This window comes from Cupressus sempervirens, chromosome 7, assembly GCF_028749045.1.
Source record: "Cupressus sempervirens isolate cs-2001-9-10 chromosome 7, ASM2874904v1, whole genome shotgun sequence".
Taxonomy (NCBI): Eukaryota; Viridiplantae; Streptophyta; class Pinopsida; order Cupressales; family Cupressaceae; genus Cupressus; species Cupressus sempervirens.
In genome coordinates this window covers 359,466,201-359,486,018 of record NC_143124.1, presented here as the reverse complement: position 1 = coordinate 359,486,018, position 19,818 = coordinate 359,466,201, and the positions used below count along the sequence as shown (strand labels likewise).

General features: G+C 35.5%; 1 protein-coding gene across 4 annotated transcripts in view; it reads right to left on the bottom strand.

Moving 5' to 3' along the window:
- Positions 1-6,402: 6,402 nt before the first annotated feature.
- LOC149546957 (uncharacterized) overlaps positions 6,403-19,818 on the bottom strand; it is a 212,349-nt gene continuing 198,933 nt past the window's right edge. For all 4 annotated transcript variants that reach the window (XM_089791453.1, XM_089791450.1, XM_089791452.1 and 1 more), the window contains exons 12-13: positions 7,948-8,037; positions 6,403-7,826 (exon numbers count right to left, since the gene is read on the bottom strand). In XM_089791453.1, the coding sequence (XP_089647579.1) occupies positions 6,979-7,826; positions 7,948-8,037 (938 nt within the window). In that variant the 3' untranslated portion in view covers positions 6,403-6,978. The remainder of the gene's footprint in view (positions 7,827-7,947; positions 8,038-19,818) is intronic.

The window sequence follows — 19,818 nt, the reverse complement described above, 5'->3', positions numbered from 1 at the left end:
CCAACACTATATATCTAATTATATCATATATATTTATAGTGTATAATGTATATTATAATATATAGTATATATTATATTATAACATACATTTTATTATAGCATATATATTGTATATATTATCGTATATATTGTATTATAGTATAATTTTGATTTTATATATATATTTGTTGACAACATATGTTCCCCCCGGGGACATATGTCATTTGTTTGATTGGGTAGAAAGGAGTCATAGGTATTCTATGACCCCTTTCAATCCATTCAATGATAACATATATTCCTAATGGTCCTAGGACCACTAGGGACATATCTCATATGTTCATATGGGTCAAAAATGGCCATAGGGTATCCTATGACCTCTTTTGACCCATTTAATGATAAGATATAGGTTCTTAAGGGTTCTCGGACCCCTATAGACATATCACATATGCTCAAATGGGTTGAAAGGGGTCATAGGGTAACATATGACCCCTTTTAACACATTCGATGATAACATATGGTCTTAGGAGTCCTAGGACCCCTAGGGACATATATAATATGATTGAATTAGTTGAAAGGGCTTGTAAGGTACCTTATGACCCCTTTTAACCCATTCAATGTGATGCAAGAGCATCTTGCATGGGAAAATTATTGAAAAAAAAAAATTGAAAAAAAAAAAAAATTGGAGAGAGAAAGTGACGAAAATTAGAGGAGAAATAATTTAAAAAAATAAAAAAGGGGAAAAAGGAGAAAAGAAAGGAAAAGAGGATTTTTATTTTCGAGGTGCATAGGTGGCATAATATAGAAAATAAAAAATAAATGGTTGTCATTCCATTTATCGAGGTGTGTGGGAAGAATTCTAAAAAGTTATGAATATTGTAGAAAGTTTTGGAAGTTGTAGAAGGTTGTGGAAGATGTAGAAGGTTGTGGAAGTTGTAGAAGGTTGTGGAGGAATTCTAGAAGGTTGTGGATAAGTCATGCATGGGGTGGTAAGTGCCTTTTTAAGCAAGGCATATGAGCATTTCTAAATCAAGCTCAAGGAGTAGCTTGAGAAGTGGAAGCTCAAGGAGTAGCTTGAGAAGTGGAAGCTCAAGGAGAAGCTTGAGAAGTAGAAGCTCGAGGAGGAGAAGCTCGAGAAGGAGAAAGTTGAGTAGTGGAAGCTTGGAAAGCTGGAAGGTGTGAAAGAGACGGAGAAAGTGAAGAGTGAGTTTTCCTGAGTCTGTGGATAGAGCGTTGAATGTGAGGCAGCTTACAGCAGGATTATGGTGGAGTTGTGAGTGTGTAGACAGAGCACCGAATGTGAGACAGTTTACACTTGGATCTTGGATTAAGTTGGAGAAGAGCTAGTGGCTGCGGTTTAGAAACAAGGAGGTTGCTTGGTGGCTTGCGAGCACAAGTTGAGATCTCAGAGGTTTCTACCAGAGTGTGGATCTGGACTAGCTTGGGTTTGGATTGGATCTTGAGAGATCTTGTTGCATTCTTTGTCATGAGTTGGTAAGGGTGGTGTGGCCCTTTGTCAGTGGTATCAGAGCGTACCTTCATCAGTGGTATCAGAGCGTATCTACATTACAATGACATTGTATATTCTTAGAGGTCCTACAACCCATGGGGACATATCTTATATGTTTGAATAGGTTGAATGGGGTCATAGGTACCTTATGATAACTTTCAACCCATTCAATGACAACATATGTTCCTAGAGGTCCAAGGACCCTTAGGGACATATCTCATATGTTCAAATGGGTTGAAAGGGGTCATCAGATAACCTATGATTCCTTTTTACCCAATCAATGACAACATATCTTCCTAGTGGTCCTAAGACCCTTAGGGACATATCTCATATGTTTAAATGGGTCAAAAGGGGTCATAGGAAACCATGTGACCCCTTTCAACTGATTCAATGACAACATATGTTCCTAATGGTTGCATATGTTCGAATGGGTTGACAGGGGTCATAGAGCACTCTATGACCCCTTGTATCCCATTCATTGACAACATATGTTCCAGAGGGTCCTTAGACCCCTAAGAACATTTTTATCATGACATGGGTCAAAGGGGTCATAGGATACCCTATGACCCCTTTTGACCCATTCAAACAAAATAAGGTATGTCCCTAGGGACACTAGGACCCCTATAGATATGTGTCGTCGAATTGATTAAAAGGGGTCATAGGGTATCCTATGACCCCTTTCAACCCATTCAAATACATTAGACATGTTCCTAGGGCTCCTTGGACTCCTAGGGTTATATACTTCTATGGAATGGGTTGAAAGGGGTCATACAATACCCTATGACCCATTTCAACCCATTTGAATGAATGAGATATGTCCCTAGGGGTCCTAGGACCTCTGGGGACATTTTTTGTCATGGAAAGAGTGGAAAGGGTTCATAGAATACACTATGACCCCTGTTGACACATTCAAATGAATAAGATATATGACTAAGAGAATTATGATTTAGCTTTTCACTTGAAGATTTATATTTTTCTTCATCTTGTGATAGGGATCCGCTTTCAGCTTCATCTGATGCATTAGAAAATGTCTTTGTAAGGTGTTGTTCATACAAAATAGTGGAAGAAGGTTCAAGCATGTGCTTGGATGGAGTATCATTAGAATGCTTTGGAAGTTTCAATAAGGGATATAAAGCCAATATCTCACTAATATCTAGTGAAGATAACAAAAATTGTTCCGTTGCCTCCTCGTAGCTCCCATCATCAAAAAGATATTGGCCATACCTGTAATTATACATGACAAACAATATACGATTTTCCACCAAGAAGCATCAACGTAACAAGTGCCAAATAAAGAATTAAACCAATCATCTAATTGATTTAATTCAGAACTTTTAGAATAATTTGAAAATGATGTCTTCCACGTGTGCAACCTACTTAGCATGTAGGAGATGGATGGCCTATGCAGCTACCGTCTAGACCACCATTAGACCCACTCGGACATTCTCGAGCCTCCAACACTCTCATCTGCTCTTACTGATAGCTCCTACCAATACCACTGCTACAACTGTAGAGATGCAGTTTCCTGTACGGGCCATGCCTTCACCTTTGTCTGATGCCACCATTTTGTCTCATATCTACCAAAGACAAATATCCTCCATGTTTTCTTGCTTCAAATTAAATTGGATGGGGTAACGTCTTTGCCAAGAACCCATAAGTTACTTTGAGCACCTGTCAATAATCAACAATATTATTTTATTTTATTTTCGATAATGCCAAGTCATTCCCTATAAACCGATGACTCATCACTTTCAACTATTTCCCAAAACACAACTTTAATAGTTTTTCTAGTTTTTCTCCTTAGTAAGTGTCCATCCAAACTTCATTGGAAACTATTCACCTGCAATTGATAACATATCACTTCTCTATAATAGATGGCAAATAGTTTTTTCATGCAACTGATAATTGCTTGCATAATATACAGGCTCAGGAGTTGAGAAAAAAAAGCGGTTGTTCTTGATATATCATTCCTTCATGAAGAGTTTGGTCACATTGCAATATGGAAGCCACAATGAATCGAAAACACAGACATGTTTAGAATGCTATGCTTGCTTTGGATGTCTCTATGAGACATGGTGCGAAAATCTCCACTATTGAGCATATTATATTGGGCTCCCCCATTAACTGAAGACATCTTCTAGCTGTAGAACTTTCCATGGGTTCATTCACTCTGTCCCCACTCTACAACTTTTATCAAAATAAGGAAAATATTTAATGAATATCTGAATGTTCATATCTGCATTGTAGGGCATGATAGTCAACCATTGAAATTTTCCATTGTGTCGGTTGTTTTATTGAACTCATTTTCGAGCCTGACCATTTTCTATCGGTCAAGAAGTCACGCAATATGATTGCCATTATTCTTAGCCCACATTTGTTCTCCACTTTTAAATGTTCTTGTTTCTGCGTATTGTTGTGGGTTTCTAATGATGTATTCATTCGCTACCTATGGTAACAAATACTAGAAAATGTGTCGATATTAGCTCTCTCTTAGTTTATTATGATCCCTTTGTCAATGCTATTACCACAGAGTATAAATCACTGCCTTTTATGATGACCAGCAGGAAAATGCAAGGAAGCTTTGAGTTCAAATTTGATTTCTCCATGCCTCTTGTTGCCATGTAATATTCAAGAGATGCTTTCCAATCATGAAAACGATTCAATACCAACTTCTAACAGACACCAAATGACCAGTTGCTTTTGAATCTGAGGAATACGTCGTTCTTCTACTATCAAATGGTATCTAAATTAAACATCACACGCTGGCAGGAAAACCAACTCTGATACCACTGAAATATCCCTAACCAAATATTTGCTAAATTTTCTTTCAACAATATATTTAGAAATAAAACATTGTAGATGGTTTCCAACACAATTGAAAATAGTAGAAATACCAACTTGCATTTGTCCAGTCTCTTCTTGAATATAATATTCAAACTCAATTATAAGCAAATATAATACGAGACAATCAATAAACCCAGAAGCTTCTCCACAAGATAATAATTTGTTATTTCCAAAATAACACTCAAGATTCGAGAATATAATAACGTGTTACAAACCATTAAGATAAAAATCAAAAAACTCTTATTAACTCCTTAAAATATGTTATAGTTTTATACAACAACAATATAATAACCCACACTAACAAAGCAATACAATAACCCACACTGACAAATCCAATTTTAAATACAGATTAACAGTCAAATTGGAAAACTACAATAAGAACTTGTAAGCATGAATGGAACACCTGAACTAATGTTTCCTAGGACAATGGGTTTGTGTCCACTGTCTAGCAACATGAGGGGCTACATCCTCAAACTAGTTGAAAACTGATGCTTTCTGAAAACTCTCACAAGAGAGATAACTGAATTGAATCATAAATCAAGCATGACTAGCAATGAGCCTCTTTACCCTTTTAATACACAAACCAAGACTCTTTGGCTCCCCTCTGACTTTCGTCTTATTCCCTTGTGACTCTTCAACTTCCTTTTAAGGCATTTTGCCTTGTTCCTCCTTGACCTTTTGCCCTCTTTATAATATTAAATTAACCTTTTAATAATTTGAATCTTCGTCTCATAGTCAATTTTAACATTATATAAAACAAGTCTTCAATATCTCTAATATCCCAAGAAGAGAACATTACATAAAATGTATTAAAGCTTTGATTAGCAAAAATACTTAATCTATTTCTATTAATTACTTATTTGTAGTTTTCCTTATGTTTTATTGGCTCTTTCTTATCTTTCGCATATGTCAGCTTCATAGGCTATTCGGTAATGTAGCATTGATCTATACAACATGCTTGTACAGATATATGCAATAACTTCAGATCTGATAAAAGTTTGGCCACAAACTACAATATGCCTGAAAAGCTGAGTACAGAAACCAAAAAAACTCCAAAATTCTATATTGTAAAAACAGTTAAAGGAATCTTGTCTTGCTATATCTCCATTAATTAAATATTACGAATTCCATAAGAAATAAACTTGTGCTTGTTTCTTCTGCCTATTGTCTTCTAGTATAGTAAATTAACTCTTAAACGACTTTTTGTAATCTTTAAGCCGAGACTTTCTACAGTAACATGAATCTTCAATATAAATATTTCGCAATTTACAAAAAAATTGACATGCAGCTGGCTATTCTAATTAAATAAATTGCAAAGAACAACATAAGAATGTGACCTGGATTGTAAGAGAAAATATAGGAATGTGACAGAACAACAAAAATCGAATAAGTCTGTAAAAAATAAAATTGATCAGTTACAAATGCATTGAATTGAAAGAAGAATGAGCAGCAGAAATGGGAGAGAAATAGACAGCGTATTGTGAGAGAGCTATATATGTAATTATTTATTCTTGTTCATTTCTAGGTTTGCATCTGCCATGGGTAGTAGTGCAAAAGCTTCCGAGCAAGTTTTGTTTGCCACATTTTGTATGCTATTGTGAAGCTTGGCCTCCAAATTTTTCCCTTTAGAATAATGTTTGTCTTGCTAATATTTTCTAACTTAATAGCAGTAGCTCTTGTATCATAGTCGTTCATTTTTTATCTATTACAAATTTATAGTCCTCCATTTTATCTATTGGGAATTAATAAAAGAAACATTTTGAGGTGAGTTGGTTTGAGGTTAATAAATGAAACATTTTGAGGTGAGTTGATTTGAGGTTAATAAAAGAAATGACAGTTACAAAATAAAAAAGGCATATAGAATGTATCTCTTGAATTCGTCCAAATCATATTTCTGGCATAACTGACCAAAAAGATGTTGCAATGGTCTGTTTTGTTTTAATATTAGAGTTCAGATTTATTTTTTTCAAAATAATGTACATTATATTTCATAAAACGTTAAAGGGTATGCAATTGTGCCTAATTTAAGTATTAAATGTGCTAAATACATCAAGTATGACAATATATACGAGTGAGAGTTAAATGGAAGTAATTGATCATTGATAGTAATATATTTTACTTATATTTTTCAGAATATAGACATGTAGTTTAGTTTCAATTTTCCTTTTGCCATGCATACAACATGAATGGAATATTAATTTCCATCACAGTTAAAAAAGAAAAAGAACAGAGCAACAGCCCATTCCCCCTGAGCATGACTGGTACTCATATCAAATTATTAATTTTGATTTTTTAAGAAAGATAACTGCTTTTTCCGAGTTCATAGAATTTGCCACTAAGAAATTTCGGTTACCAACTCATTCCATGGTGATGTATTATGCAGAAACGCTTTATGATGAGCCACAGATCTTTGCAGCCAACTAGATTGCCAGAAATTATCATTTTCGTTTGGTGAGATAGCTAGTGTTCCTGAGAAACATAATCATTTGAAAACTGGTTTTCAATATTATCAATCAGATAGTCGTAAGGTTTCATTTAACTTTAGGCTTACTATAATTGAAGATAAAGAGTATATGAAGGCTAGGCATATTGAATGGTAGCAAAGTTCCGAAAATCATTAAGACAACCATTTCTAATATCATGAGCATTCATGATGTGATATTGAAGTACACTGTATAAGATTCATCTCTGAAGGCATTGAGAGGGGAAAGAAGGTAAGCTCTCCTTGAGCCTCTAGCAATGAAACTAATTGGATGGTATTTAGCGATCCCTTCAGTCACGGAGAAGCTCGCTGCATGGTTAAATGCTGGATCACTTTCACTTGGCTTGCAACGTAATTGGACAGCCTGACCGGTTTCATAGCTTGTTATCCCATACAGGAAACAATTTGGAAGGTTTGCAGACTCAAAAGAAACAGAGCTGTTTTCACCATCCAGTCCTAGATGTACTTGGAAAACAGCATCCATTTCTGGGGACTGCAAATTGCAGATACCTTCTGTACAAGGCTGATAATTTCCATCCATAAACTGAGGACGATTTATAATAGAGACAGGATTATTAGCAGCTTCATGGGAGACCAGCATTCCAGGCAAAGCAAAGGGCTCAAGATAAACTTCACTTCCCACAAAATCCTTGATAGAGTTGACTTTCCTTTTTCTGAACTCGGAATTTTTCGACTCTGAAAGAAGCTCTATTATTCTGAAAGTAGCACTAGCTGCATTATTTGTCCCAACCATTGGAAATGATTCCATTAAAATTGTATTATTGCTCTCAGAGAAGACTAGTGTAGAGTTGTCCAGCACAGAAGAATGTGAGATCTTTCCCTTTTGACAAAAGGAAAACAACTGAGAAGAAAATGAGTTGGGAACTGCTGAAACTGACTCTGAAAGTGAATTTCTGTTCTTTAAACTGAGGTCTGAATCCCCACGAGTCATTCCGGCGAGCAGGTATGGCCCAAAAAGAATTGCTTGGACAGAGGCAAACTGAGAACGGTAATCTGTAAAACATGAAGTTCATTATAACCCATAATCAGTTATTTAGGAGAAAACAATGTCTTTTAGCTCTGGAAGACAATCAAAAGAAATGAGAATTTACATGCTTGGACTAACAATACAGACCTTTGATTTTCTCAGTTCTAATTTCCACAGGAAGCAATAGAGATAACTTGTCTCCGGTTTTCCATTCCCTTGTAATAGTCAGGAAGTTCCCTTCAAACATTGGAATAAAAAATAAATTATTCTGAGCCCCATGTCTTGTGAAAATAATGAATGGTCGAAGTTAGAAACTTTGACACAATTTAATCCATAGACAGACTATTCAAAAATATTATACAGATAAGTACTGTGCTCAGAACAATTGATTAAAACCACCACCAAATAAATTGATGTACCAAAAATAATAACGGATCTTTCCTTTGAAAACTTCAAATGGTTCGTTTTTTTCCTTCATTCCAGGCCTCCAATAGACTGCTTAACTACATCATTAAAATCCTCAATGTCTAGCAGATTTGTTTCACTGTTTTATTGTCAAATCATCTCTGGATTTCTTAAACCTACGGTCCAAAAAGACAAATTGCAGAAAGCAGAAATAAACCAGACATACATGGTTGAACTACATTATTAACCTACAAATTAAACCAAATATCTTTTGCAAGGTAAAAAGAAAACATGGCCATATTTTATGTCATATCATCCTTCGAAGCTCAAACAATTTAATAAATTCTAATCATTGGTAGGTTTTGAGTTTTGGGATCTCAGCCTATAGACATCAACTAAAATCTTAATTGTTAAACATTAGAATCATTGGGGAAAAATCAATAAGCTTCAACTTCAGTCCTAAAGGAGAGTTGAACACTTTGGCTACGTATGCAAGATTCAAAGTGGCTCCATTATCAATGGTTCATTATCTCCTAATGAATATCACAATTTGACTTGTTATTTAAACTATCTCCTATAGTAGCTTATCAATTGATGAGCTAAAGTGGCTCCATGCCAAATGGTTTAGAAGGCACAAGACCTGGCAAAGGTTTTGCAAATGGGGTAGCAAACTAAGTGGCCTTAAGCTTGGAGGAAACTTCAAGGTTAAGTGTGCTTGAGTTGGAACAATACTGGGATGGGTGACCTTCAAGATGGCCTGATGTTTCACCCCTATAAGCATCACTTAGATCTAATGAGTGCTAAGTATTTCATTCATCTCAAGAGAGATGGGATCTTGTGAACCACTACTCATGAAACATGGGACAATGAGTTTGATGTGAAAACTACACAGTTGAATCGTGATAGCAATTTCACAATATGCAAGCTCTAAGTAAAAAGCTAGGAAATTGATGACTTTCAACATAAACAGTAATTTCCAAAACTCATAATCAATACAGTAATTGAGATCTGGAAATAGGAAACAAAGAATCTGTAGGTGCAAACTGGAGTTGAATATGCCTTTTTTGCAGAGATAAATCTGCTTTCTTGAGAAGAGAAAATTATCTAACTTCATCCTTCTTATATAGCCAATTCATAGCATGAAGAGGCACAACTACATTTTAGGCCAAATTGCACCCTTATTGGCCAATGCAAATCACTTAAAATTATTCCTTTAGCTTTCCCATATTGGCCAACCTCATTCAAGGGGATGGGAATAAAAATTTTGAGCACCCAATTATCATGGATCCAAGTCTGGGCGGAATTCAGTGGTAATCTAGGATTATGGATTCTACCCCTTAAATGGGATTGATCCGGCACCTTTTCATCAAACTCAAATCATCTTTTGCCCACTTTACGTCATTCTTTTCCTTCGTCATGCGAGTTTGGGGTCCCTGACATGTTTCAAACACCATTAGTTCAAGACAGAGATCACATTTGTACAGGAATTTTACTCTTAACAAAGAGTGGAATTCTGGCCTCTCAAGAGATTTGGAATCCTAGGAGGTAGTCCCATTCTGCCTCCCTCCTAAGATTATACACTTTCACTTTCTATGTTCCTTTCCCTATCCTTCATGTGAACTAAAGGCTTAGTTTAGGAATTGATTAACTTTAGGAAGTTCATTGTTTGCTAGAGAAGGAAAATTAGCTTCCCTTAGGATTGAGAATCCCAAGTGGAGGTCAGATTCTGCCCTCTCCTTGGGACTGATTTTCAACATTTCATCATCTGATTAAGTTTAGGTTTGAAACTCAACGTCTTCCTCACATTTGAATTTGGTTGACCACAAATTTGCAACTTATGTTCACTCCCTTTATTCCACTCTTTATGCATCTGAATTGAACTCTTCCATATCCCCATGGCTTTCTCATCAATACTAGGTGGATATCTCAAGAGCCTTGGGATTGAGAATCTCAAGAGAGTGGCAGATTCTGCTATCACCTTGAGACTACATCATGTTATGTTTCTAAGTTCCCAATCTCACTTGCTTTCTTGGCTTGGATTCAATCTTCTTTCATCTTGAAATTCCCCCTCACCTCATACTTTGGATATGCCTTCTGGTTACCTTAAAAAATCAAGGATGGAAATCTCTCCTTGGTTGGGATTAGGAATCCGGAGAAGGTTTTGGTCATCCTAAAATCTTTCAACTCCATTATTTGTCCTTTGATTTGATCTGATTTTCTTACTTCCCTGTGCTTGCTTGGGATTCAGAATCCTTATCAGGCAGTGGACTCTGCCATTCCTCTAGGATTTTTCATATAACTTTCACCCTTGTCTCTTTGGTTCAATTGTACTTGCTTTGGACTTCCAAACATCCCATATCATGTCTTCTTGATCTGATCATGTCTTGGTCAGGGGGCCATTGTATTCGTCTTGCATCATGATCTCAAACCATGCCTTGTGTTGTTCATGTTTCAGGGGTAGAAATATCATCGTTGTTGGGATTGAGAATCCCAATTACAGAGCAGACTCCACCCCTAAGGATTTTAAAATTGCTTCACAATTGCAATTGTGCTTTCTATGGACTTCAAACATCCCATATCATGTCTTCTTGATCTGATCATGTCTTAGTTGGGGGGCAATTGTATTCATCTTGCATCATGATCTCAAACCATGCCTTGTGTTGTTCATGTTTCAGGGGTAGAAATTTCATGGTTGTTGGGATTGAGAATCCCAATTAGGGAGCAGACTCCACCCCTAAGGATCTTTAAATTGCTTCACAATTGCACCTTGTTTTCATCTTGGCTTTACCTTGCACTATTTCACACCCTCTCAGCTCCATTTAACACTTAAATCAAGTTTCCAGGTAGACTTAAAACTCATTTCAATCTGAATTGGACATTTTGAAGTCTGATTTCTCATGTTTTGTTTGCACTTTCTCAATCTGTCTTTTCAGTTTTCTCGTAAGCATTTGACCTTCATACACTAAGCATAATTGATCCTCTACCTAGTGCTAAAGAGAAAATAAAGAAGGGTTCCCCATTTGCAAAGGGGTGATGCTGTGAAAAACCTCACAATGTCTAGCACCCACCCAAAGAAATGCTCCTAATCATTTCAAGGATATGACTGTCTTGGAGCACAAAACCATTGATTAACTCTATGTTTACCTATCAAACAACAAGGAAACACACTCAAAATGGAAGGAACCACAAATTGGGCCAAGAGCCTTCATCTTCGATTAACTGTATTTATTCTGCACTCGACGAGAACATAGAAAGCCTCTTAGAACTTAGTTTTTATATCTATCCTCGAAAAGCATCTTTGATAGAGCCTTGCTACTAGTCAAGTGTCCAAAGGCCCGACGAGGTTATCATTGGGGTTGTATCACAAACATTGCTGTACATTTAGTAAATTTGTATTGAATAGTACTAGTAGAGATATTTGCAAACCCAACGCCAAATTGCCTTGAACTTTGCTTCCTTTTCTTATCTTTTGTTTTGTTTCAAGTTAGCAAGCCAAAATCCAAGATTAATAGGGTGCCTACCAACTGCTCAGACTAGCTCTCTTCCCTTGTCATTAAATTTTTATTTTCTTCTTTATATTTCAATTTTTTGTTTTTCAAATTTTTGTTTTGGTGTACAAGCAATGAAGCTTTCAGTAGATTTGGGAAAACCACAGTGGCGCTGAAGCAAGAATACAATTTTTTGTCTAATTCAAACTTCATCTTGAGAACTCCCAAAGAACTCGGAGCAATTAAGTGTGAGAAAGGTATTGTAATTGAAAAAATCAAGTACTCAAAACAAAACTATGACCACATCAAGAATTAGGACAAGTGCTTTTTGAAAGTGTTAATGTTTGGTAGCTTTAGTTGGATACACCCTTTGACTAAAAACTGAAGATATATATATATATATATATATATATATATATATATATATATATATATATATATATATATATATATATATATATATTCTTCAGTTTTTAGTCTTAGGGTTTATTAGTTTTTAGTCTCAAAGTTTATCTAACTGAAGCTACCAAACATTAACACTCTCTCTTAGCTAGAGAGGATAAACACATAGATATTACACTATTGGTAATATACAGAATGAGAAAATTTAAGGATATCTTTGATCAAAAGATATCCACCATTTTGATATCATATTGGATATCACGAGTATTGGCCTCTAGAATATCAACATATGATATTCACCAAATACTCTAAGTAACATTTTGATATCACATTTACTAAATGAGTAACATTTTGATATCACATTTAACACATGATGTTCACCATTTTGAAATCACATGAGTATTGGCCTCCAAAATATCAACATATGATATTGTTAAAGCATGTAGCTTTGGTTTGACAATAACTTTGATTAGCATATATATACATATGTATATATGTACACTAGTATGATGCACATACTGAAAAATATATATGCATATATATTATCGCTATATGTGAAACAATGCATAGTTGAAACCAAATTTTATATATATATATATATATATATATATATATATATATTGTTTGAGATCATTTAAGGCATGATCGAAACTTATTATGATTTCTTTGATTTGAGATCACTATCAATCTATATTATATCGGGCTGCAGTTCATAATGATTGGTAATACATTATTAGACTTGTATTAAGTCTATAACAAATTGGGCATGATTAGTTAACACCAAACCGGTGTGATGGTGAATGTTCATGTCTCCATTTGGAGACATGGCCATTCACCCTCACATCCCTCCGTGTGATATGTATACTTGATCCACCCAAATAAACAAGGCATCGAAATCAATTAATGCAAGTACATCAAAGGATGAAGTACATTTCAAGTTCAAGAACATTATATTAACTCTGTTATTTCTGTACCAACATATACAGATTTTGAAGAAAATCTATTCTTGGTCAACAGTGTTCATACTTGCAATAAAAGTTGTGCATGAGTAAGCCTTGAAATTTGAAATCTGGTAAGAAACTTTACATGGTATCAGAACCTTGTTAAGGAGAGATCTCATTAAGTTTAAGAGATCAGATTTCACATTAAATTGCAGTCTCTCATTTCTCTTCAAGATGACAAACATGTTAAGACTCGAACACCACCTTACAAGTGGTGGAAACTTCGTATAATGATGTTATTAAAAGAAAACAAATTCGAACCTTTTGTAAGAGAAGAAAAAGAACCTAAAGATGATCCTGACAAAATTGAATGGATAAAAAATAATGAGAAAGTGATGAAGATAATCATGGATGCCATTTGAGATCACATGGTGCCTATTGTGGCAAAACATGCTACATCATATTGCATGTTTAAAGCTCTTGAAAATGCATTCATAGTACATAACACTGGTAGAAAAGTTGCTCTTAAAAAACCAATGAATAATATCAGCATGAATAAAGAAGAAACAATGAATGCCTTCTTCATGAGAATTTCACAATTGAGAGATCAATTATCTTCTGTTAGTTATGAGATTGACAAACAAGAGTTATCACTAATAGCGTTAGGAGGACTACCAATTCTTGGGAATACTTTGTACAAGGTATATGTGCAAGATCTAAAATCCCAAAACTAGATCGATTGAGATATGATTGTCTTCGAGAAGAATTGAGATTAATGATTAAAGGAAAACATAAAAACTTAGATGAAGACACTCATGTTCTTAACACCAACTCTCATAAGAAGGGAAAGAAGAAGAACAACAAAAGGAAAAGAAACTTTCATGGAAAAGGACAGTCAAAACAAAAGAAAGACTTGTCTAAAATTCAATGTTTCAGATGTGATCAATATGGACATTATGCCCTAAATTGTCTTGATCGATCTAAACTTCAAGCGTAATTTACCAAATCTAATAAATCAAATGAAGGTCATGAATCTGAGAAATATGCCTTCTATTCAGCATTGTCTAGTCAAATGTCAACCAAATCCAACACTTCAATAATTGATAGTGGATCTTCAAGACACATCACTGGATATCAGGATAACCTAGAAAGCATGCAAATAGAAATAGATGAAGAAGTTATAATTGGTGATGATTCTGCATATTCTGTAAAAGGAATTGGGACCTACACCATCAAATTGAAATCCAGAAATTCTATTTAGCTTTCTAGAGTTCTTTATGTACCAGGTATTAAAAGGAATTTAATATCTATATCTGCACTTAAAGATGATGGTTATAGAATTGCATTCATGGAAGGTAAGGTACTAGCATGGCCTAAGAATTCAACTATAAAGAAGGCTCTAACAATAGGAGTACAACAAAGACTATTATATGAGCTTTGCACAAAGAAAAATCTTGCACTTGTTCATGAGACTTCAGATTCAAATGAAATATGGCATAGAAGATTAGGTCATATCAACTTTCGTGCTCTAACATCTATGGAGAAGTTGGTAGCTGGAATGCCCAAATTAAGTCATATTCACAATGAATCCTACAAAAGTTGTGCCTTAGGGAAAAACAATAAAAAATCATTTCCTCATAGTTTGAGCAAAACTAAAGATGTGTTAGAACTAGTGCACTTTGACCTATGTGGACCCATGTCTACACCATCCATAGGAGCGTTCTTGTACTATGTGATATTTGTTGATGATTTTTCAAGGAAGACATGGATATACTTCCTTAAGTGCAAAGAATTAGAAGAGATTCTTTCTAAATTTAAAGAGTTCAAAACTATCACTGAAAACTCCTCTAGAAAAGAAAATTTAAGTTCTAAGAACAGATAATAGGAAAGAATACACTTCTGAAATATTTAAAGAATTCTGCAAACTTGTTGGGATTAAGAGGGAGTTCACAGTTCCCTGCAATCCTCAACAAAATGGAGTTGTTGAAAGGAAAAACATAACTATTGTAGAAGTTGCTAAGGCTATGATTTGTGATCAAAACTTGAGCATGTCATTTTGGGCTGAAGCATCTAATACAATAGTCTATATTCAAAATAGATCTCCCCACTCATATTTGGACAACAAAACCCCTGAAGAAGCATTTTCAAAAATGAAACTTGACATTAGTCATTTAAGGATATTTGGATGTCCTGTGTATGTTTATGTAACTAAGGAGAAAAGGACAAAGTTAGAAGAAAAGGAATTCTTATTGGTTCTAGTGAAATAGTGAAAGGATACAAAATCTACATACCTGGACAGAAACAAATAGAACTCAACAAAGATGTCACCTTTGAAGAAGATATTGCTTTCAAAAAAGCTAAAACTTTAGATGAATTAGATACAGATGACTTATCCTATTCCTGAGAAAAGGCTCCTGCTCCTCAGATTCAGAGGAAGTACCCTGAAGATATTTCAAATGAAACTAAGATCCTTCCTGAGACTCAAGAAGAGAGTCTTGGCAATTCTAAAAGGCCACTTTGGGCAAGGAAAATTATACAAGAAAGAAATGAATTTGCAACACCTTCAAGGATTTTCAGAGAAAACAAAAGACCTAAAAAATTAACATACAATGCATTCATGTGTGAGTCCAAACCCTGAACCTTCAAATACTTCAGAAGCACTTAAACATCGAGCTTGGAAAGATGCAATGGTGGAACAATATCAGTCGATACTAATAAATGATGTTTGGGTTATAGTTCCTAGAGCTAAAGGAAAATTTGTTGTTTCCTCCAAATGGCTCTTCAAAGTCAAGTATGTTGCAGATGGTAGCATTGAAAAACATAAATCTCACTTTGTGGCTAGAGGGTTTTCTCAGAAGGAAGGAATTGACTTTGAAAAAACTTTTGCACCAGTTGCTAAGTATACCTCAGTTAGAGCTGTAATAAGCCATTGCAGCAGCTAAAGGTTGGAAAATCCATCAAGTGGATGTAAAAACTTCTTTTCTAAATGGAACAATTGAGGAAGAAGTATACTTGGAACAACCAAAAGGATTTGTGACTCATGATGCTGCCTCTTTTGTATGTAAATTGAAAAAGGCTCTATATAGACTCAAACAGGCTCCTCGAGCCTGGTATGAAAGGATTAATAAAAACCTTCTAAGTCTTGGATTCACCAAGAATGTTGCTGATCCAAATCTTTACTTTAAGGTAATTAAATATGTTGATTCTAATTCTTTATGTTGATGACCTTCTGATTATAGGAGAAGACCATCTCATTAATTAGTGTAAGAAAGATTTGGCTTCTGAATTCGAAATGGACTTAGGAATTCTTCATTACTTCCTTGGTTTGAAAGTTCGTCAGAAGTCTAGGAATATCTTCCTACATCAAAAGAAGTCTACTGTTGATATTCTAAAAAGATTTGGAATGTGGAACTATCGACCTATGTCAACACCTATGGAAACCAACTTACACAAGCTAAAGGAAGCAAGTGTTGAATCCAGACTAGTTGATCTCACTTTATACAAACAGATTATTGGGTCTCTTATGTATCTTGTGAATACTCGACTTGATATCTGCAATGTTGTGAATGCATTAAGTCAGTTCATGTGTGAACTCCGTGAAATTCATCTTGTTGCTTTGAAGCATATATTAAGGTATCTCCAAGGCACTATTGGGTATGAACTTAAATATGAGAATACCAGCTTGGAGTTACATGGACATAGTGATTTTGATTGGGTCGGAAGTGTAAAAGACCAGAAGAGCACATCAGGATGTTTCAGCTTAGGTTTAGCCATGATCTCTTGGATCTACAGACAACAAGCTTCAGTTGCTTAGAGTTTTACCGAGGCTGAGTATACTGCAACAACAATGGGAGCTAGAGAAGCAATGTGGCTTCGAAAGTTGCTTTCTAACTTATTTTATGAGCGTATGAAACCTACCACAATTCACTATGATAACCAAAGTTGTATCAAGTTCTCTGTGAATCTGATATTTCATGATAGATCGAAGCATATAGATATTTCTTACCACTACGTAAGAGACATGGTGGAAAGAAGAGCTATTCAGTTGGAATATGTTAATACTATTAGAATAATCTTTATGTTTCCTTTTAATGCTCACTATTGTATCTTATTATATCTCTGTAAATATTAGAATGTTTCTAATATTTAGGTGTAGTCTAAAATAGAATGTTTCTATTCTATTCGACTCTCCTCTTTGTATATATAGATCATTTGATCTTTGATTAATCAGTCAAGTATTCTACCATTTATGTTTATAACATGGTATCAGAGCCAATACTTCAATTTTTTTCAAAAAAAATCATAATTTCTTTTGAAATTATTTGTTAAAATTTTTCAAAATTATTTTTGAGATTTTTTCACAAAAACCTGTCTAGGGTTTCCGTTTTTACAAGACTTTCATCTGTTCGAATCTTGGAGATTAGTAACAAAAAAAAAAACAAAAAAATCACATATGCACTAGTCTCGGCTAGGGTTTCAAGAATGAACATTTGAACATTGCAACTTGGTCTCTAGCAGCCTGTGATTTCCATGTAACTGAGAACACATGCGTCCAATGGTTGCTCCTATCTGATATTATCTGCAACTCACGTCTTCCATTTACGATTTCTCTGCAAATCGCTACATCAAATCCGTGGCAATGCTCGCGATTGTCTTTGCAAATTGTGTCATTTTTTGCAAATGTATCTTTTTGCAATCAATCCTAAAAAACGCACGCTAGAACAACATTCTATTTGAATGTGTGCAGATCCAGTGACGTCTCTGCTAGCAAGGACATTCTCTATGGAAAAATCGACTATTTTCTACCTCCAACCGCCATTTTTTTTTGCAAATCTGACCTTCAATGGTTGCTAACTAGGGTTTTCTTTGAAACCCTAATTTTTGTTTTATTCCATATTCTTGGTGGGTTTTTTGAGATCTCAAATAGGTCTTCATCAGATTTTTGTGGGTGCCTTGATTTTTGAGCCAGTGGATCTGGATTCCAATAGCGTATTATTTTTTGGTTTTTTGAGCTCTCGTCTGGGTACTTCTCCGATCTTTCTGGGTCTTTCATTTTCTCACCTCGAAGTTTGTGCCACTTGAGATATTCACATATTATGAGCATTTGTATCAGCAGCATCAGAAGTCAGACTCAATTAAAAAGCAAGCCAATGCTGCCCAACACTCAGAGTAGAAAGAATCTATCTACCATGCCTTTATGGCCAGTATACCTGCAGATCATGTGAAATCTTCTGCCTAGTACATAGATTCCGGTGCCTCCCGACATTTCATTCATAGCCGTGATTGGTTTGTTAAATTCACTCCCTATTTTGACGCAGTAATCTTTGGAGGCGGCGAAGAATACAATATTGTCAGCAAGGGCAATGTTCAGAGTCAGTCTGGAGGAAGAAGACTCATGTTCCTCAATGTATGTTATGTTCTTGGCATGAAACATAATCTTCTGCTTGTTAGTCAAATTATAAAGCACTCCCCTCAATTGGATGTCATTTTTAGTGGAAACAAGTGTTAAATTATTGATCGTGCTTCTCGCACTACACTTGCTGTCGGTCTTGAGGATCATGGTATTTATAGGCTTGTAGATTCAGGCGATTCCCTTGAGCATTCCTTCATCGCCAAATCATCCACTCTCAACAGCCTTTGGCATCAATGATACGATCACCTGAACATTTAATATCTAGCACAACTTGCTCGAGATAATTTAGTCCATGGCCTACCTGATATCCAGACCCAGAACCATCGCGTTTGTGGAGCTTGCCAAGAAGGGAAGCAAAATAGGACACCATTTAAGGATGGTGAATCATGGTGGGCATCTAAAGTACTCCAGCTGGTCCACACTAACATATGTTGTTCTATGAATACTCCTTTTGTTACTAGGAACAGGTACTTCTTACTCTTTGTGGATGATTTAAGTTGCAAAATGTGGGTATATTTTTTTAAGCAAAAATAGATGCTTTTCCTGTATTTCAGCAGTTTAAAGCCCTAGTACAAAAAGAGTTTGGTTCCCCCATCCATACTCCATAGAATAGTAGGGTTGTTCCATCCAATATAGTTGGGTTAGGAATAGTAGTTCTGCATTTGGGTGGTAAAATAGTGTTGTAAAGCGTTGAAACTGTACCATCACAGAAATGACTAGGGTTGTGCTAGAACATAGAAATGTTCCCAAAAAATATTGGGCAGAAGCAGTATCCACAACTGTCTATCTTCTTAATCGGTCACCCACCATTGCAATTAACCATAAAACTCCTGAGGAAGCCTGGTTTGGTCGCAAACCTAGAATCAACCATTTGAAAGTTTTTGGCTCTCTAGCATATGTATGGATTCCTAATGCCAAACACACTAAGTTGGATTCCAAAAGCCAGAAACTCATGTTTACGGGATATAGTCACACACATAAGGCCTACAGATTGATTGATGTAAATACTGATCGTTTAATCTTCAGTCGTGATGTTGTGTTTGATGAGGACTCAGTTCAACTCTCTGCCTCCCCACCGCATTCTGAGATTCAATCTTCAACAATCTCTAACTTAGGTCCTTCTATCTTATATGAGTCATCTGATGCTACTGATACACCACCTTATCCACCTCAGATACTACAGCTCTTGCTCTTGCTCCTCATCCAGCTATTCCAACAACATCTGATATTGGCTCCTCGACTCTTCAGCCAAAATGGTGGGCTCAAACAATTAGTGATCTTCGTTCCGATGAACTCATTGAGGGAAGAACCTCTAGAAATAAGAGCATTCAGCACAACACAGTTAATGTTGCTCTTATGGCCAACATCT